Here is a 22,031-nt window from a genome sequence, read left to right on the forward strand (position 1 = left end):
AATGTTATGTTTTTATATAAATGTAATATTAAACAAAATAGATATTAGTATCTATAAATTTTATTGTACTGTAATTATTAATATACAAATCATTAAGATGTCTGCTGAATCTAAAATACAGTATAACAAAAGATGAATACTTAAAATCTAAGTAAAAGACGAAGATTACAAAAGAACCCTGAAAAGGAATTCTGGTGTACAGATCAAATCCTGTATGAAAAAAAAAATATAAAGGTACCCTGATGTGGTTCCAAGTTGGAAGAGTTAAATCTAATTAACTCGAACTGGAACAGGGTATAAGACTTGTGTAACAAATACGTAAACAATGAATAGTAAAATCTATTCTATATCGTGTCAAACAGTTTCCTTCTAATGAAATTTTAGATTGATCGGGTGCATGTAGAAGGGAAGATGACGCGATATAGAAACAAACTTAAAGTATCGTACGCATTAAATGCTTCGAATAATAGCAAATTTTCCAATGAAACTAGAAAACAAATGAGAACGTGTGAAAGTAAAATTATTAAATGGCATGCCAATACCTTAAACCTTCCGATCTATAAATACATGATTGATCCGTACACACTCTTAATTGTACCTACATGTATTTTAGAAAGGGTAACAATCGAATCAGTAGACACTTGTTACATGCAAATCGATTTTTTTATGTAATACATATATGACCAAAATAGAAGCTATTTTAACTGTAAATTTTCAAGTAGACTAGAAACTTAAAGTAAGGGTTTACAAAATTTTGTCTCTTCACATAATGCCAGTTTAGCGTTACTTAGACCGCTACATCGATATAAACATCACTACTGCTTTTGTCGTAACATTCTGTTGCACTGAAAATGTCCAAGTTTCGTCCAAATCTTCATCGTGCTTCTATCAGTCTTTAAAAAGTAATTAGACTTTGTATTCAATTGAAAGAATACAAATCAGTTTACGATGGAAACAAAATACAGATCTTATTCCTTGCAAATTTATCTATTACGAAGATGTATAGCGACATATTTCCATATACATCATGAGTCGTAATACATATCACTAAACTTTCTACATTCTTCATCGACGTTTAATATATACAAAATTGAATTAAATAATCGAGCATAATTACTGCTACGTACTACCGATTTTTAATTTTCTTTGTAATTATGGAATTTCTCAATATATGTATATACAACACGCAAAGTGAATAGGAATGATATATCAGGATTTTCGGCTATGTCACATTTTAATTATACCTCTTAAAAAAAGGGGGAGAATAAAAATTGCATTGCCAATGCACATGCAACGAAGAAAAGTATTCAAACGATTATTCTTCTTATCTTTAGTGTGTAAAAATTAATGAGATGCCATGAAGATTTTCGGTGTCCTTTAAACGATGTGTGAGGTAAGAAAGAAACCTTCAACTTACTTATCAAGTATTCGTAATATATGTACTGCGTGTTGATTTACGATCAATACAGCAGTAAATCAAATGTACAATGACTAGCCTGAAACAGAAAAGCAATACTACGAAAGAAAGTTGTTTACTTTATAACAGGCTCTCACTATACCGTTGTTACTCTCGTAGAAGCTGTGACTATGTCACTATGACAATCTGTCACTCTGAATTTGCTTTCAGTTTCATCCGGCGTTACTTTGGCTATTTGCGAAGGGATATCTTGCTTCGGGTTATAATTAAAAGGTGGGACAATGGCGGACGCGGGTGTACGCACACCGGACCCATTAACGTATGTTTGTGCAGAACCTTCTGCATTCGCAGAGTCTACTCTTATAAAGGAACCAAGACGTGATATTCGTTTCATAGGATCCACCTCTGCCGTGGAGGATTCGGTATGCTGTGATTTTCGCAGAACAACCGAGGTGTCAACTACATCTACGATGTCTTTCTTGTACGTAGAAGCGTCATTAGACTTTACAGGAATCTTGCAAGGTGCGTCGTTTGCGTTCATTCCGCTCAAGTCACAAGAGTTTCTGTATTTCACTTTACTAGGTTGTACGCCCATTACCAATGGCCTCTTCAATTTCGATTTGTACAAAGCTGATTCCGGATTATCATTCTCTTGGGGCACTCCTTCGAACGTGGAACTACGAAACAACCTAAAAGCTGGCGGATTGCTCACTGGAGATGGGGTATCCATCTCATTAGCACAATTACCAGGCTGTAGCCACTGCCTAGTATCTGGTTTCTCAAACCGTTGCTTATTTTTACTCTCCTCTACCTTTTTCCAAAGGCTTGCAATTTTACTAGTCGCTTCCTTTGCCAATTTTCTAGTTTGCATTCCGGTCGAGGAGTTGGATACAATACTGGAATTACTGTTAGATCTCTGACCAAGAGGACCTACCTTTCGAAAGACTTTACCGCTTTCTATCTGTGCAGTACTTTGATTATTGGCTGATATTTTTGGAGTTGCAGTTGCTTTTCCTGTAGGTAATCGTTTTGGAGCTACCAGTAATGGTAATGCTTTCGAAGATTGAATCTTCTCTGAAGCGTTTCCCTTTGATGATTTTGATTGGTGCGCTTGATGTGTCTTTGGCGTAAGTTTTGGTTTCCCAGTTGTTGGATGTACCTTGGATGTTGCACCTCTAATGGGTTTTGCGATTTTCGTTTTTATCGGCGAAGGAGATGAAGACTCTACGGTGGGCGCATTCTTCACTTCTGGTTCGTCTTTGGTAAATGTTCCTTGTCGTTCCAAGGGCTTAATCGTTACGTCCGTCTTAGTTTCTTGTTGATAGTTCGAGGAAGAACACGTTGGAGGTGTGCTGTGTCTCTTTACGGACTTTGTGAAAGTTAATGACGATCCTTTCTGAGGAACTGATGCTCTTTTTGCAGCCACCGATAAAATCTTCGTTCGTTTGTCATCTGTTGAGCTGGGATTCATTTTAGGACTTATATTTGATTTTGTTGATTCTTTCGTCGCTGTACCTGGACTATTGTTACTTTGTCTCAATGTGGTAGCTCTTGTTGCTCTTACAATAGGTGAAGTGTTGCTACGACCTATAGGTATTCCACTGACAGGATTCACCTGTTTCAATGGAGACGATTGTGGCGTTGGCTTTCGCGTAATTGGATTTGAGTAGAGAGCTTTTCTTCTCCCGCGAATGGCCTTTGGACTTTCTGGGTCTGATTTATCCGTAGCGTTAGAATCATTACTGGGATCTCTCACTATTCCTGGTTTAATTATTCGGGGCCTTTTTGTTTCTCTAGGTGGTCCCTCGGTATTATTAGATTCATCTTCGCTCTCAGTTTCCACATTATCTGTATATCTGATGTCTTCTTGCGACCTGGGTTCTTCGATCTCGATTGTTTCCTTATGAGCGTCCTCTGGTTCTTGTACATTGTCCATTTGTCGAATACATGAACCTATCAGTTTTTTAGAAACGCCGTTGACAAACCGCATTCGTAGGTTCCGTTCTGATTCTGATTCATTTGATACTAAACTAATAGTCTCGCAATCTAGCAACCCATCCTCGCTAGTTTCATTTGTCTTATTTGATTCGTTTAATGTATTTAACACGATGGTTGCATTTTGTTCCAACATGGTTTGAATTTCATCCGATTCGATAGTGTGTGTTGAATCTGGTAATCTATCTTCTACCGCGTTTGTAGTAGTATTACTTTCTGTATCTCTGAATATGCGTTCTGAATCGTTCAAAGTTCTCGTACGATATCTATCCCTATTCTTCTTTTGCTCGACGCGCTTTTTAATCAACGTTTTACAAGCGGATAGTTTTGACAATGTGGGGATAGCAGATTTTACCGGGGACGTTGCTCCCGTTGTCTTTTCAGAATTCTCTTGTTCATAAGTAGCATTAACTTCCTGTTGATTATTTTGATCTTGATTCATGTCGGGGAAAGGATTTTCCAATACCTGTGTTTGAAACCTGGCTCTATCTTCTTGTCTACGTTGTTTAGGTGTCAATTTGGAAAAAGGTGAAATTTTTCCCCGTGCAATCTTCTCCTGTACTACGTTTTCCTGTCGTTCTTCTTCCTTTTTATCGAGTTCCGCAGCTATAGTATACGTCTTATATCTTTCCTTGGCCAAAGTTCTTTTCTGCTTTGGTGTTAAATTTCTGTGTAATCGCTTCCTAGGCGTGGACTCTGCCGAGCTAGTAACGCAGTATTCAGACGAAATTGGTGTAACTGCCTCGTCGGTATCACCTGCTTCGTCGATCCTGTCTATCATCACAGGATGTGGAGCTTCTTCGGTATGTAATTCCGCGTCAATACACAACGTATCGCTGCATATAGTTTCTGTAGCTTGTTCCACTGTTGACTCATCCATTTCACACACTTCATTGAACAGCGAAGGTGGATTGATGTTCTCCAGATATTCACTCAAACTATTATTTGCACTATTCTGCATAGCTTCAGCGTAACGCATGCACGTCATGGATAGCACATTTGCGACAGGTTTTAGTAAGTCGAAAACAGCGTCGCTCCCGCTTAAGTTCTGCGAGTCTTGATCCTTAGAATCTGCCACCTCTGATGTAATACTGGCCACGCTTAACATACTATTTTCCATGTCGCCAACGTCTAGTAACTCGTCCATCATTGATGGTGGTTTGACACTTTCTAAGTGCGAACCAGTACATTCGTTCAACAAATTTTCGAGACTGCCGGTGTGACTCTGAGTTTGACTCAGAGCTCTTTTAGCTACGACACCCAAAGGAAGAGATTTCTTACGACAGCTTCGAGAATCTGTCGAAGATATATTCTTCGCCTGGATTGGAGGCAAGGACGTAGAATTACACCTGTCTCGATTAACGAACGACTCACTACAGTCACCCGAACCTGCGTAGCTAGCTGTCAGTGATAGTAAGCTTCCCATCGAGGAAGGTGGTTTTATTGCTTCTAAATCCATCGACGTCATACTGGTTGTATCTAGTTCGTTCTGTCGATTCATTTCTGCGTCCACCGCTTGAGCCAATTTAATCGCTTCTCTTTGAATAATTTTTGAATTGGTCATGTGCCCATTGTCGCTACTTACTGTTTCATAACACTCCGAGGTGATTGTTCCTGGTTCTTCTGGTACATCGCTTTTAAATGAAGCGATTATAGGGGCACTAATACTTATGCTAGGAAAAGATACATCATTAGGAGAATCTTCATTCCATGTATCACTCAATATGCTCTGTTTCATTGCGCTCGAATCTCGTTCTCGAATTGCTTCCGTTTGTTGCACGAGAGTCGCAGTTAAGCGATCTAACGAGGCAATCATAGCATCAGGATCCCTTTGACGCCGATATACATCTTCCTTCTCCACATATTTCGCTGATTCTGCAGATTTCTGTGCCAGTTTGTGCTTTGAATCAACTTTTTCTTTATTAATGCCATCTATTTCACACGTGTCATTGTACATTTTACTGCTTTCATCAAAATTATTAATTTTTCGCTCCCCAAATTCATTGTCGATTTCATTCATCGTGGTTTTATTTATCTGGATATTGTCCATAGTTTTCGTTAATCCAGGTTGTATACACAATTCTAAAAGTGCGTGTTCTGATTGTTCCACGGAATCGATCGATTCGCTACTCTCTGAATCTGTTACTTTAGTATAAGATTGTTGCATAGACGAATTCTCAATCGCTTTGTTTTTTAATGTTTTTGATGTTTTATCATTTTCCCACTTGGCAGAATCATCATCTATATTTTGATCATTTTCAATAACATCATTATGTATCAGAGACGACATGTCTTCATTCGATTGGGTGTCGATACTAGATAGATATTGCTGCTGTGTAGGTTCTGTATTAAACACTACTGTTTCATGTAATATCGGGCTATTCCTCAAGTTCGAAGGTAATGAGAAATTGCACAGACTATCATTGCCTAATAATGAACCGCGTTCCGTGTTTTTTACTTTGTCCAACTCATTCTGCAAAACTTGATTCGATTGTTGCATTGGAATTTTAGTTTCTATCACCTGAAATAAGAAAATTCGATGTTTATAAGATATGCGTAAATTTCTTGTACTTTTGTAAATTTCTGTTGTAATGTTTCAAATAACGCACGAAAATAATTAAATTCTGAAATTAAATTTATAAAAATATAAAATTGTGTGCACGAAATAGATATGTCACCTTTTGCATAAATTTGGCCGTACTTTGACTATAATCTGACACAATATTCATATTCGATGAGTTATCATTAACGTTATCAGTACAAATATCGGGATCTACCATTTCTTCAGATCCCGATTGTTTTGTATCAAGACTGTTCATGGTAGAATCGACAGATGAATTGCAGTCCATTTGATCTAGTGCAACGCTTGTTTGGTACCTGGCAAGATTGCTTTCATTTCGCGGAACTTTTTCAAAATTATTTCCTATAAACGAATGCCTATGCCTAAAAAAGGAAATAACGTAAGAATTATTTTTCAATCAAAAATTATTTGGTTTAGCGAAAATAATAAAAAAAATGTGGTAAATGTACATGTCGAACTCAACCTCTTCGATTTCGATGATTTTTTAATATATGGAGCACAATATATAATATATTCGTAAAAAACTGTCGATACAGTGTTTACTACAGTGAATTTTACCTATAATCATGCGTCTGTGACAGTGTATGCATCAGTATTGGTTGCCAACCATCAACTGCTTATCTTCTGTTTATGAACGAGACTATGGTCGAGCTTAAAGGCCCTGTGCACAATTATATGTACTTGCGAGGCTGCAAGGAATGTCTATTACAACTCAATTAAAAATTAATATGATCGATGTATGTATTGGATTTAAGTCAGATTTCCCAATTCGGCCGCTGCTGAATTATAAAAATAATAGGCGAATGAATAATCGATATTATTTTACGAAATAAGTTAACTGTTATCATTTTATGCAAGCATTGCTGGCCGGATTAAAAGTACTAATCTAAACTCTAAATTCTAAAAATTATATTTATTTTTAATTAAGATATAGCAGACATTTTTTATAGCCTCGTTTACGCACGTTGTGTACGAACCTTCATCTCGGATACCCCATTCGTTCCACTCTCCTTTGTATACATAAGCAGAAAATTCCGACCAGGTCATTTTATTCGGCAGTTGGCAACTAAACAGACGTATATTCTGCCACAGATTTGTGCACAATTCAACGTATAATTCTTTGTGGTAGTAACGATAGTTTTTCGCAAATATCTCGGAAATTAAGGCCGACTACCAGTTACATATATAGGAAAAAGTTGTTCGGAATCATGTCCCCACCACATATTAAAAAATCATCGAAATCAGAAAAGTTAAGTTCGATCTGTACATTTACCAAGGATGTTGTTGATAATTATAGTACATTTATACCGAACCAAAATATTTACCTATTATTTTGCATTCCAATATTAATGCAAGCTGTAAGCAGATCTTCGTCGTCCTCATCGCCATCACTGACTTGATCTAAACATTCGGAAGAGTTGTTTATATTTAATATATAAGGCATGTTACGGGTATCTCCTTTTAGTTCAAATTCCTTACATCCTGAATCGTTAGAAGCCTTCAATGCACTAGTCACGTACGAATTAACACCGTTGCTAGGATAACTTTTATCAAATTTATCGTTTTTTTCAAACATGCCATTCTGTGTATCGTATTTCTTCTCTATAATAAAATAAATACATTTTTTTAACTGTTTCAATAAAATTCTATATTTTTAGAGAAAATTTTTCAGTATCGTTGAATTTCGAATCGAGTAGTATCGAGAGTGAGTAAAAACAATTTTTTATGTAACTTTACCTGGTTTATTTTTTGTAGAATTGGGCGCTATATCATCACTCTCGGCATATTGTAAGTTGCTCGAAGATACTTGTGTAATTGTTGTTCTTACGCTGCGAATAGGAAAATACAGAATTTTTATTTATTTTTTCATATATTAAATATGTAGAGTATCCTCAGGTTAAAGAAAATAACAAGTGATAGGAAATGTGTCACATAGATGTACGTATTTGTATATATTATACATAACATATATATCATGATATAACCATGTGTAATCATATTATATATATATAATCAAGATTATAGTTACGATCCAAACATTTTTTGTTAAGAAAATAAGTTACTAAAAATTTTCATTTATTTTTTAAATAAAATGTTCTTTTTGCTAATTGTATTATCTACATGAAAGTGTACAAACCTCAATGAATTTTTCATAGAAGTGTGATCATTTTCCTCAACATTATTGTCCTTGATATTCGTTTCAAAGTACTGCAACATTTGACTTCTCTTCTTGTCACTCGAAACTTCCGTACATTCCATTCTGGTACATTCTAAATTCAATTCCTCCGTATCTTGCAGTTTACCTTGTTCCTGAATCTTCTTCAATAAACTCCTCTGTCGATTATCCTCTTGCAAGTCAGAAGCCGATGCCGCTCTAGAAGAATTTAAAGACGTTCCATGTGGAGTTCCTTCTGTGCAATAGGTCTTTACTGTATCTTCGTGGATGAGTTCTTGATCGTTACTCGGGAAATAGTGAGAATGTGGTTTTCCTTCGTCTTCCAGACTTCGTTCAGCATAACGCAAACTATAGTCAGTTGGTTGATCCAAATCCGTCTCGGCATAATCACTGAACAGATTTCCCTCTGTTCGATAACTGACAGTCGGTGAGATAGCCTGTTGTATAGTATTCAACGAACTGTGTTGATGTAAAACAGTCTTGTCGTAGACGTTTCCAAAGTTGATGTTGTCTTTCGCGGGAGAGCTGTTGTTGACGAATGATAACGAGGTCGAGGTTTCTATTTCAGGCTTCGTGCTCACGTACTCGGTTTTTGTGCAAACGTTCAACTCCGTTTCCTCGGAAATACTGGACTGACTACCAGTCTTGAGCACAGACGTGATGCTTTGTGGCAAGTTGTCTTCTACGGAAGAGTGTAGCAAATTCTGTGAACAGGCGGATTCTTGATCCGGAGCCGAGGACCAGGAAATAGTAGAATTAGTGCATCTAAGGTCGACGAGACCATTAAAACCGTCTGACGACTTCAAACGATCCGGGATGGCGTTTTTGTAGCGTAACGTATACTTCTTCTCCGAAGAGGTCTTCGAGTGAGCATCACTGGACATTCCGCTGTCGAAACCGACTGCGGAGTGTAGCGACGAGGACTGTTGTTTTATCTGAATATCAGTAGGAGATAGTCCATTCAATACGTGTCGATTTACTCTTTCAAACATGGTGTCAGAATGAGTGCTTGTTATGGAGCGCATAGAGTCTCTACTCTCGCTTCTGGCGACTCCGTTGCACTTCATATTGGATGTGCTAGGTTGATTATGTAGCTGATAGGAGCGTAAAGTTCGCGTGTTGATCCCCAAGAAGCTATGTTCCACCTTGAACGAAAACTTATCGTCTTTGTTAGTCGGAGATGTGCTAGGTTCGATGTTATCGCAAGTTTCGGCCAAGCTTTGATCTATTTCTTGCTCCAGAGCCCTTTGTCTGCGTGCAACTAAAGTTGGTAGAGTTGGAAGTCCTAATCCGCGTGCTGTCGAGTCTAAGTGGACGAGATTATTACAGCCTGGTCTGGCACTCAGTAAATTCTTCAAGGCTGCGCTTGAACCCATTGAAATCATCTTGTGCTTGGAGTGAATTAGACTACGAAGCATTGGAACTGCGCCCAGGTCCCATAACAGACGCTGATCCTGTGGACATCGGGCAGAAAGATTCCACAGAGCTCCACAGGCGTTACTAACGACGGTTAAACTAGGTGATCGCAATTGTTGTAACAATACTTGCAAACATCCCCTCTCTCTTACAATGGCTCGGTAATCTTCTCTAACAGCAATGTGACTAGATACATTCCTCAAAATACCACCGGCGTTTTCAACAATGGCTAAAGTTTTAGATGGTGCTTTGTAGCTCAACATATCCACGAGGAATGCCAGTGCGCCATCTACGGCACAAATATCCACTTTATTCGTACTACAGTGTGCCGACAGGTTCCAAAGTGCAGACAGTATCGACTTAAGAGTTGATTCCTTCCTACCCTCCATCGCAGCCTTCATCAAACCAGTTACTGCTCCCACTTCCCTCAACGTTTGCTTGCTACTAGTATCAGCTCGCCACGACAAATTTCTCAACACAGACGCTGTGACTTGTCTGAGATCGTCGCTTGGACTTCTCAATTGCGAAACCAGAGCCTTCATGAACTCTCGGAAGGAACAGAGCAATGCTTTATTGTTTCCATCGCCGAATGTCAGATTCGTCAGAGCCATTCCGGCATATCTACGCAATGTGATGCAATTTTGATCGTCGCATTCGCTTCCATGAGCCATATGATCCATCTCGATCAGCTCTGCAACTGCATGAAGTCCACCGAGCTGACACATGGCGTGACGATGAGCTTCGTCGAAGGAAAGTTTCATCAATGCCGCTATCGTTGGCCCGGGATGCCTCTCTAGGTCATCGGGAACCTGACCCGTTTCTAGGGATGTCCTCAGAGTCTGGCAATAGTCCCGTAACTGTTCTAGAAACCGGAGAACCCGCGCCTCCCGGCGTCCAGCCCTCTCGTCGCTTTTGGCATACACTATATTATGCAAAGCTCGAGATGCCTTTTCTCTGGTTTCTGGATCTTGTCCTGGAGCGTGAATCAGTTGTACCAACAGTGGAAGGCATCCTGATTGCCTCATTATGAGGCAATTGTCTATCGAATTGCTCATAGAGAGTAGCGTTGCACTCATGTCCTCTCGGCCCTCCGTGCTACCAAGCATTCCCAGTAGATTGTACACTACGTCCACTTTCGCCCCTAGCCTTCGATCGCCTTGCATTTCCGTGGAACAGCCGAGGACCCCGCCCGAATTCGACGAAAAGCTCATCACGCTGGCTACGTCCTATGGGAGAGGATGGAAATTAATGTTAGGATTTTGATTTAGGAGGAATACTGTCACCTTTGAAGTCCCTTCCTCTTTATTAAAAAGTAATAATTAAATTAGTTTTTTAGTAATTAAGAACCTTTTTCCTAGTTTTGTAGGACTTATATTTATCAACAATCGAAGAATATTTGTTCTACTATCTTCGTAAAGTTTCTGAGGAAATTTAAACTGACCTTCAATTTATTTTTTTACTTTATACACAAAGGGCTATCTATTCTATTTTCAATTTTTTATTTATATACTATGCAACGTTGTAAATTATTTATTAATTTGTAATTATTCACTCTTCCTAATTAATTGTTCCTATTAAATAATCGTTTAACGTTAATATATTAAACGTTTATAATTGTATAAACTATATAAAATTATAAAAAACTATAAATTATTATATAAACGTTTTAAATATATTATAGGAAAATAGTTCAGCTCGCTTATATAATATTCTATTATATAAACTATATATTTATCACACCTTCATTACATTATTATATATTAATATTTGCGTTAATTTTTCAAATATATAATATTATATGCCTTATGACTTAATAAAATAAATTTCCATAGTAATAAGTTATTAAATCATTCATGGCGATTTTTGCTTCGCAAATCGATTGTGTAATAATGATAATGGTTAGTACGATGAGTCAAACTTCTTTTTCGCAGGTCATGCTCCCTTTTCAGCGCCGTCTTTATGACAGGTTACGTATTTATTAATTCATGTTCATTCATTTATTAGTCCTGTTCATTCAACTCACGATATATACGTATGTTCCACATTTATATTCTTATACTTTAGATATATTTTCCTTTTTTTAATATAATTGTATTCTTTAGGATTCTTCAAAATATTAACAGTACGAAGGAAGAGTAATAGTTAAATAAAGATACTGCTCAGAAACTTATTGCACTTATTATAGCGTGAATAATCGCAGAAAAAGATAATTTTTGAGTCAATTAACAAAATATATTTTTGAATGTAACTCCTGGACTCGTCATATCTCCTAAGTGAATAATGATATTACTCTTCCACGATTCTTCAACAAATTACATGGCACATAATTTTGGAGATGTTTAGTAAAATCAGTAAAATAACAAAACAGATTTTCCCTAATGTAATATAATTTTGAGATTATTTGACTACCAAGATAAGAAATGACCACTATTTTTTCGTAAAATGCGATTATATAACGCATAATTTTGAAATCGATTTGTAAGACTATTAAAGTACTAAAATTTTAGACTATTAAAGTACTATTATTTTTCCCTAAAGTCGATTGTGCGATGTACGGTTCAGGAAAACAGTGACTTACGTTGTGTACAGTGATTGATGTGCTTTGTTGAGTGGAAAAGCCCATTTGTTGATTGGCCCATATGTCTCTTCTGATGGGCCACGTTCCCCGATAAGAAGATGGTAATCTGTGGCCCTGTAGAGATATATCTGGTTTGCTGTCTTCCTCGCTACTTCCACCTTCATTGTAACGTTTATTTCTTCTTGTATAAATCTGCTAAACATAGTTAAACAATCTAATTAACGATGAATTCATTGTATGACGACAAAAAATTGTATTCGTGAAAATATAAAAGTTCTTTAAGTATAACAAGTTGATAATTTACTATTAACACTCGATAAAAAATATGAAAACAGACAAGATTTTACTTATCCTCAGCACGAATCAACTGAAATAATAATAATAGGAATTTACCAATTTTTATAAACTCACATCTATTTTTTTGGAAAATATTTCATCTTCTATAGGAAATTCTTTTCTACCACGTATAATCTTAATCAAACATTATAATTCTAAATTAAATTATTTTTTTGTAATTCTAAATCTACGACATGAACACCTTTAAAAAATCTTTTAAAACATTGATCATATGTATGTTAAATACGATAATGCTCGTCCTAAAAAAAAAAAAGGAAATAAAATAAAACCATTAGACCAACCACTCTAGAAACAATTCAAATTTCCCGCTAAAAACAGAACCGAAGCCATGAAGTTAACTCAAGTCTACTTGCCCACTGTGAAATAATCAACGTTCGTACTCTAAGCGTCTTACGTTCACAGGCTACAGAAAACGTACGAAATAAATTCTTGCAGAAATGTTTAGGGTGACAGGGAGAGTTAAAGTGGGAGGGAGGGGGGGGGGCGAAAGAAAAAAGTGCAGAGATAGAAGCGCAAGCGAGAAAGGATATAGATATATGAGTAAACGTGTATAACCAAAGGTAGAGAAAGACAGAATGAGCTCTCCGTAAAATCAATACGGAGCTACGTTGGTGGAAGTGCATGTAGGAAGAACTCGTACTCTACAAGCATGAGGCGATACCAGTGGTTTCCAACCACCTCTTTTTAATTACTCGACTAAGACAAAATAATATTAAATTTCTTTGAACAGCAGAAAACATCGTCGATATATTGTAGATAACGTAAGATTTAACGTAATCTTCGTTTTTCAGATATTTCGGAACTAGTTATATAAGAATGCAATAGTTTGTTGAACGATTAATTAGCTATAGAGAGTAGGTAATGTGTGTAGAAATTTTAATTAACATACAACCAACTAACGTTTTAATAAACATACAACTTTTGTTGCTCGCTTAATGGAGAACCTTGTACGTCACGCATTTTCGTTTACACACTCCTGAGCATCCCCATAGGTATTAATTGATTTACACACTCGTTATGGCACGGTACTAGATGCTGCGCTTGTGCTTTTAGGAACTGCATTAACTATCTTCGATACAATTACCGTTGCCATCTGACGATAGAGGTTTACATAATGTCGGACAACACGATGACATTTTGTCATCATAGGAGATAACGAAATGTAATGGGAAATGGTAATTTCACTTTCATCACTGACAGTTTATATACCAGTATACAGAAGTTACAAAACACCATGTAAGATTCGAGCAAATATGAAAAAGATCCAAATTAACATCGGTAAACATCGATTTATTTGGCACGTCGAATCGTGCAAAAGAAGAAACGATAAAATATTGCCGGAGATTTTGCAATCGCTTATAAAGTTCTTCCAATAACAAACAAAGAAACCAATCCACTACAATGGACAATCGCATTCCCTCGGAATATTCGAATTCACCTGTTCTATCTGCGCATTACAGGCTTCTCTTCGATTCGGGAAAACAAAGCCACACAACGGTCACTCGACAAAGGAAAAAATATACACAGTCTAGTTCGATCAATTTCAGTGTCATCTCTCCGTGATCGTTCTATGCGAACCTATCAGTCACACGTCGTAGCATGCATCAACGAGGCTGGAGCAGAAAACAAAAGAAAAAAAAGAGTATGCACGAGATAAGTAAGAAGATATAGATAGCAGGAGAGTAAGAATGGAAGGACAGTAAGAAGATAAAAGAATTACCTCGGGGCTCGGCGTGGACGACCTTCGTTCGTCCTCCTCCTTTACTTCTGGCTCCATGGCATCCTCCTTGTTGGTCTCAGCGATCACGGAGCCTAGGTACAACCTTGGCCTGATGTGGGCATTGACGGGCAGAGAAGTGGAGGAGGATGATGGCGTTTTCAACGCGTTTGTCATCAGCGAGCATCTCGCGGATGTCGTCGCCGCTGCGGCGACAGGGTTGAACGCTGCGCCGTCCACGGACGACTCCAGCTCGTGCGCCGCGACGCCGATCAGGGGCGTAGATATCTCGATGTCGTGAGGGCGCCTCTGAGCCTTCCACGAGCCGACACCTTCCACGTCGACGCCTATCGCCCCGCGAAACACGCGACACTCCTCCGACAACAATCTTTCTGCTCTTTTCTGACAATCCTCCGCGTCTTCCTGCAATAATAATAATCAACAAAATGAGTAGTTTGAAGATTCCCGGATAAAAATCACAGTATTAAGCGATCGTTTTACAAACTACGTCGTATGTCGGTACTTGGCATACAGTTTACAACCGCGTTCTTTTTAAAAATTCGTTGTTTATTTTGTAAAAAATAACAATGCGAAATAAATCGCAGACAAAGTTGGTGTTGAGATTTTCCATAAATATCTTTTTACGATCATCTCCTTAAGCGCCTTAGTGTACTTAAAGAATTTGTATAGAGATATCGTATAGAGACTGTATGATAATAGGAAATAAATGGGAGAGAAAGCTGAAGTCTAGGGTTGCTCGAGAGATTTTGAATGGATATTTGTTTTAGAATGATCTTTCCTAGTATTTTGGTTTAGGTAGGTACATAATTTGCATGAATCTCGAGTGCAGATTGTGCGATAATAGAAATTTACTTAGAGAATTCAATTTTAATTACTTATTCAAGCGATTCTCGTTTGTTTGCAATGATTTTTTGGATATCTTTGTTATTTCAATCTTCATTTAAAATCCTAAGTTTTAATTTTTAAAAATAAAAATTTCTTTTATTACGGCAGATTCATATGCTAAATAATTATCATTGTTCGTTCAATAGATGTACAAAATATGTTTGCATCGTCCCTCCTTATTATTTACATTATAACATTTATCGGCTTTGTGATTTCTAATTTCGGAAGAAACATATATTTTTTATTTAAAATTACAAAATATACGAAAATTAAAATAAAGATTATAACCATATGCAAAACAGAAATGAGAAAATGATTAGGCGTAAGTATGCAGGTCTAATCGTTTGTTTCTGACAGATACAACGTAATCATAAGGATAAGCTCACATACTGGCCGGAAGTGTCACATATACGTAAGCTATATAGCAACGCGTTCTTGTTGTCCCGCTAATCATCTTTCCAGCTCTGTACAGTACAGTACAAACCTATATAGGTTTCAAAATCTAAAACGGATGAAATTTTCTACTAGGTAGAAATATAACAAAAATCGTCATCGAGGAAACGAAAAAAACAAACATAACAAAATGTACAATTATAATGTACGAATATCTGCAAATATTCATTGTGTACGTGGTAATAAGATGTAGATACTGATATTTGTAATTCTAGAGGATTTTTCAGATATGCGTTAGTTGTAAGTCAGCCAAGAATAAGCGTAATATTGGGTAAAACATTCGATTTAAAAGTCAGATTGCGAAGAATTGAGTAACAAGATGTAATGCAAACGTTTGGAATTTTTATGGAGATGCTCTCAACCTTATTTTCACTCGTTTCTTTCGTGGCAATGACGATATTGTCAAAGATTTTTTTCCTTCTATTAAATATTTTACGCCTAATAATTTACCATTTGGCCATTAATGATTGAAATTTGATTGACTGTATGACTTAGGAATGCAGTCGTTCCTCCGATTGGTACAAGGCGGTACGAGTTAGCATAATATTCTGGTTCGATATTTCATAAGTCAGTATGTAATAAGTCTAATATATCAGACTATTTTAATAAAATTATATATTATAGGTTTTATAGATATAAGTTTATTCTACTATGTACTTGTAGTTGTCTTAGATTCCCATTTAATCTTTTTTAATTGTAAAATAAGTATGAATTTTTGGCTCTGAATTTTTTGCTTTTTGTCAAAAGTTAAGTCAGAGCAAACAATTAGTACTTTACTTAATGGATTTGGTTTTGTTGTCCCGGGACCTACTATAAACCATAATCTATCCTCCGGTTAAGATGGCCATCATCTGTATAAGTATATTAACTCGGACCTGTAATAATCCTAAGGAATAGTTATAAAATTCAACTTTTTACCTTTCTGCCAGGGCCCTTAATTGCTACAAACACTTTACTCGTTATCATCCCTTCGAACAGAATACATTTCGACTTGCTCTTAACGCTTCGCTGAAAACACTTGTATACGCATCAATCGTATTCTTAAACGTTGTTGGAAATAAAGAGTATATTAAACTCAGTGTTATAATCATTCAATCACCCCTATTATCTTAACTGAAATAGGAGATCGGTTGATTCGCGGCGTCGATCATCGTATCGTAACGAGAATTTACGACTCTCATTATACGACGTTGAACGTGTCTCCCCGCGGAGCGGTCGAACAGATTTTGTAATAATTATAATTAGATATCATACTAAGATAATAGTAACAATAAGATTGCGATATGTAAGATTAAAAACATGAGAATGCAAAGCAATTTGTAAGTGCGTATGGTAGGTGTACACTTCGTGTACTACATTATAGTAACTACAATAAATGAAGTTTGATAAATTGCGATGATTTTACGGTACCGAAACCGTTGTATACGAAACGTAAAATGCGAGAGAAAATGAAAGTGTCAAGACAACATAAAAGACAAAGAAAAGAGGATATAAGATTTTATTATACCAATTTATCATATAATATGATTTAAAAAATTTCAAGTGAAATTGTAAGAAAGTGAATTATACATATATGTATACTACATGTATAATGCATAATGACAATTATTATACGTTTCAGGACATAAGTTGTTATATAACGAAGCGTAGGCAGTGCGTTCTTATCATGTAACATCCTCGTGCGGACAAAAGTAACGAGCAAACGCAGTGTCACTCACAATTGCCTGTGCTAAAAATACATTCATATGTGTAGACTATAAGAATTCTTTGAATGAATATCTCAGATATCAAACGTTAACATATAATGAATCACCTTTTAATCATTCAGTATTCTTTCCATGAAAATCAGTCTCATTCTAATTAAATATTTTATTGCAGTAGTATTAATATTTACGTCTTTAGGATATAATACCAAAAGTATAACACTGTTTCAATATAAATTATTAAAAAAGTTACTTATTTTAATTATTGGTAATATTTAATGTAGTTGAAATATTATTAAAAATATTCTAGTATAAATTATAAAAACGTTCCTTATTTGAAGATTAGCTTTGAAAAGGACACTAATTGGGTATTTTAATCCCTTGCTTTGTGATATCGAATCACATTATAAATCAAATTCAGTGAGATGCCTTCAAAGGCAGGCATTAACTGTATTAAAGTTCAATTCTAATTTTGACTTTAACACGAAACAAGACTGAATTAACAAATACAAATTGCATATAACATTACAATGTCTTGTTTTAAACATAGAGCTATTACTTCATTAATTGATACACATATGCGTATATGCAAGGATAGAACATATGGAGTTAATTAAAAAAAAAAGTAAGATGCATCGGTTAGATTAGCAACTGAACCGATTACTATTCACAGAATTTAATAAAAATGATTAAAGAAGTATTTTATATTTTACACTTTTACATCGCTTAAATGCAAAATTAAAGTTTTTCTTTGTTCCTAAGAACATATTTCACATTACGATACTTTTTAAGCTATATTAATTATTAATATATCATATTTTGAGCGTGGCGCTGTTTGGAGCAGAGGTATGGGGCTGGAACATGGAAGAAAGGCTGAATACAATACAAAAAAGACATGTGGAATAGATGTTAGGTTTAGATATGACAACACCAAACTATATATTGATAGAAGAATGCAAGCTAATCGAAATCAAAGAAAAAGCATTAAAAAGAGCAGCAAGGTATGAAGAGAAAGCCTCAGAATAAAAAAAGGAACTAGTAAAGGAGTGTATAAAGGAAAGAGAGAAACTGGGGAAATGGCCAAGAAATGGAGGGACACAGATAGAAGCAAGAGAAGAGCAAGAAAGGATGACAGCAGACCAAATTATAGAAGAAAGAAGAAAGAGAGAAGCAGAAGAGAGGGAGGAAAGGATAAGGGAATCCAAATATAACATACATTACAAAAAAATCGTCAAAGAAGAATTACCAAAATACTTAGAAGGGAGGATGAAGTGGAAGGACAGAAGAATGTTAGCAAGATTCAGATGTGGAAACAAGACCAAAGCAAAGGAATACTGGAAAGAACAGAGAGAAAAAAGATACAGACTATGAAAAAGGAAAGAAGAAGACCTGAGGTATGTAACAGAAGAATGTGAAATAACGGGAGGACCAAAGGACATAATAGAAAAAACACTAAATGAGACTAGAGAAGGTCTAACAGAAATAAAAGCAATAATACAGAAGAGAAGGACAATACAAGAGACGAGGAGGAACGACAGGAAGGAAGCATAGCAAGGAGGCAAAAACTTAATGTTGCAATAGTTTTTTAGTCATTAGTTTCTAGTTTCTAGAGATAGATTAATTAAGGGAGTGGAATATAATAGAGTGGATAAGAGGGAAGGTAGGTATTTAAGAAGCGAAATAGGTGTAAGAGATGTAAAACCGAAAGTTCGTCCAAAGCCGAAAGGCACGGACTAAGCAATAATAAATAAATATATCATATTTTTTCAATTTTATAATTCGATTATCTTTGCAAATAAATTTGCAACTTATTTTTATTGCAGACATATTTTTAAAGATATTAAGATACATTTTATTATTTGTCTTTTAATTATATGTAAATTTTAAAAACATCTTTTAATATTAAAATTTAGATCTCCACGAAATATTTAATCATATAAGTTCTAATAAAAGAATATGGAAGTATTATTTATACAGTATGATTCATGCTACCGGAACTGGATTCTCTGATTAGAATTAGATAAAAATATTAGAGATTGAAAAGATGAATGATTTTTCTTACAAGTGTTACGACGCATATGCGCAACTGGCGTTTTAAATAAATAAATAAATAAATAAATAGAGTTTTGAAATGTGCATAATACATACATGTATCTCTTACATGTATAAAATTAATCACTCCTCGTGTGTTATTTTCCAAGTGTGCTATCATTAATTTCTCAATGACGCGTGTGAAGTTTTTCGTCTGTAACGTATAATATCAAAACATTATGAGCTCAGAATATGCGGCTTACTGGAAATAAGTCACAATGTCGAAGATGTTCGTATACAACAAAGAAAAACTGTTCCATACTGAGGACGAAATGATAACACACTCTGTTAATATGTTTAGAAATTGCTCAGTAGTTCATGATCTATCAACGAGTAAAGATTACAGTACAATATTATATAAATTTCCTGAACTAAAACAGCAACGGTTCTCAGTAGCAAAAATATCGAAAGTAATAAGAAGAAGTCGTAGAGTAATACACAATTTCTTAAAAGATGTTGAAGATTATGGCAAAAAGAAAATTACTGGTCGGCCGTCAGCGTTATCCGATCGTGATAAGCGAGCAATTCTGCGTGTAGCTTCCAACTCGCAGTTAACAACGAAGTAAATAATGGAAAAATGTAGTATTAGTGCTAGTGTTTCAAGTGTTCGTCTAGTTCTACTATTCTGCAAAAATATTAAGAGGTTAAAATTGAAAAAGAAACCTTCGTTAACAACGAAACACAAAGTAGAACGTTTACGCTTTGCAAAAGAAAGAATGCATTGGAAAAAGAAATGGAGAAGGGTACTATTTTCAGACGGAAAAGATTTAAGTTGGATGGTCTTGATGGGTTCCAATATTATTTTCATGATATAAGAAAAGAGACAATGCCAACAATTCGACGACAAATGGGAGGAGACAGCGTGATGGTTTGGGCCGGCATCGGTTATTTCGGCAAAACAAGTATCAAGTTCATCGATGGAAGAATGAATAGTGTCCGATACATAAAATTAACCAAAGAACAAATAAATAATCATGCAGAACGCACTTCTGGACCTGATTACATCTTTCAACAAGGTAATGCATCTGTACACATATCAAGATTGGTACAATCCTATTTTAATGAAAATAATATATCTATTTTGCTGGTGCCTGTACGCTCCCCGGACCTTAATATTATTGAAAATTGCTGGGCAGAAATTGTTCACGGCGTATACGCGAATGGAAAACAGTACCAATACGTACAAGAATTAAAAAAATGCAATTGTACGCAAATAGATTACGTTAAGTCAAAGTTATATCTAGAAACTATATAAATCGATACCAAATCGTATAATAGAAGTAATAGAAAATAAAGGGGGATGTACCCATTATTAAATAAGTATATATGTTTGATAAGTTATTATTGTTAGTTACAATTTATGTTGATTATTATTTTTTTATTGTACATGTGTTATCATTTCGTTTTTAAAATAAAACAATTTTTTTTGTTACACATTAAACCTCATAATATTTTTAATTGTTTCCAATGAGCCGCATATTCTGAGCTCATAATGTTTTGATATTATACCGTTACAGACGAAAAACTTTACACGCATCATTTAGAAATTAAGGTTAGCACACCTGGGTTATCTTTTTGACGAGGAGTAATATGGTCGAAATTTACAGAAATTTGATTAATTTGCCACATATTTTTAATACAACTCTGTACTAAATAAGGTGTTTTACCAACAAATATACATTTAGATATACATAAAAAATAAATACTGCAAGTGTAAGCAGTATTCATCATTTTTCTTTAATACTTATCCTAATGTCAATCAGGAAAGGCGTATGAGTTGTTTCATTTGTGTGAAACACCTTATACATAAATATAGTCTATCACAAAAGTCTGTATACACTTTTTAAATATAAAATATTGTAGCAAAAATGTCAGAAAACGAGCTTTTTTGGCACATTAAGACACATATGTGTTATTAAAATGTAACATGATTTATTCACTATGATCTTAAATTAAAGAAGAAGTACTAAAATATAAAATACAATGTTACATCTGTACGAAATCACAAAGATGGTTTAGTATTATATTAAGACCTTGTAAATGACCTACGCAAAGCGCGTCTATAATTCCTTTGATAAGTTAGATATACAATCTTCGATAACTGAACATACAAGGTGTACATTTTTTCATTTAAGGATTCGTTGTCGAAAAAGATAGGTTTGAAAATCTGCCAGGTAAACATACATTAGCTTTACTATTATTAAACATGGATAATGTCACGATTCTCTTTCTATTACTTTCTTCCTAGTACTTTTATTTCCATGACATCAATCTGCACTATTACTTTTATATACTTCTGTAATGCCTCCAAGCATAATAACAGCTTTGAAGAATTAAAATCAAACATTATTTTGGCGTTTGGAGATTTAAAAAATGTGCATAATTCATTACAAAAAGTACATAATAATTTACTTCAAACAGCAAAGTTGTATATACAACATCATGGTCAACATTTCGAGCATTCGTTAAGCAATCTTATATATAATATTTTTATAATATTTTTGAAACAATTCAAATTAAGTACAGAATGAAAGAAAGTGATAAAACGGATCTTAAGCGAACCAACTCCAAACGAAATCTTAAGTGAAAAAATATTTCTATTTTTTTCGATTTGTTTTTGTATGTAAAATTACCACCCGAC

General features: G+C 35.3%; 1 protein-coding gene across 8 annotated transcripts in view; it reads right to left on the minus strand.

Annotated features, from left to right (window-relative positions):
• Positions 1–42: 42 nt before the first annotated feature.
• LOC117240889 overlaps positions 43–22,031 on the minus strand; it is a 107,964-nt gene continuing 85,975 nt past the window's right edge. For 4 of the 8 annotated variants that reach the window (XM_033506900.1, XM_033506901.1, XM_033506905.1 and 1 more), the window contains 7 exons: positions 14,241–14,660; positions 12,164–12,358; positions 8,131–10,811; positions 7,731–7,822; positions 7,319–7,595; positions 6,091–6,355; positions 43–5,933 (listed from right to left, as the gene is read on the minus strand). In XM_033506900.1, coding sequence (XP_033362791.1) covers positions 1,554–5,933; positions 6,091–6,355; positions 7,319–7,595; positions 7,731–7,822; positions 8,131–10,811; positions 12,164–12,358; positions 14,241–14,660 — 8,310 coding nt within the window. In that variant the 3' untranslated portion in view covers positions 43–1,553. The remainder of the gene's footprint in view (positions 5,934–6,090; positions 6,356–7,318; positions 7,596–7,730; positions 7,823–8,130; positions 10,812–12,163; positions 12,359–14,240; positions 14,661–22,031) is intronic. The other 4 variants (XM_033506907.1, XM_033506904.1, XM_033506902.1 and 1 more) reach the window with 4 other exon arrangements.

Source organism: Bombus vosnesenskii, unplaced genomic scaffold (assembly GCF_011952255.1).
Source record: "Bombus vosnesenskii isolate JDL3184/JDL3185 unplaced genomic scaffold, Bvos_JDL3184-5_v1.1 scf7180000015060, whole genome shotgun sequence".
In the NCBI taxonomy this organism is placed as follows: Eukaryota; Metazoa; Arthropoda; class Insecta; order Hymenoptera; family Apidae; genus Bombus; species Bombus vosnesenskii.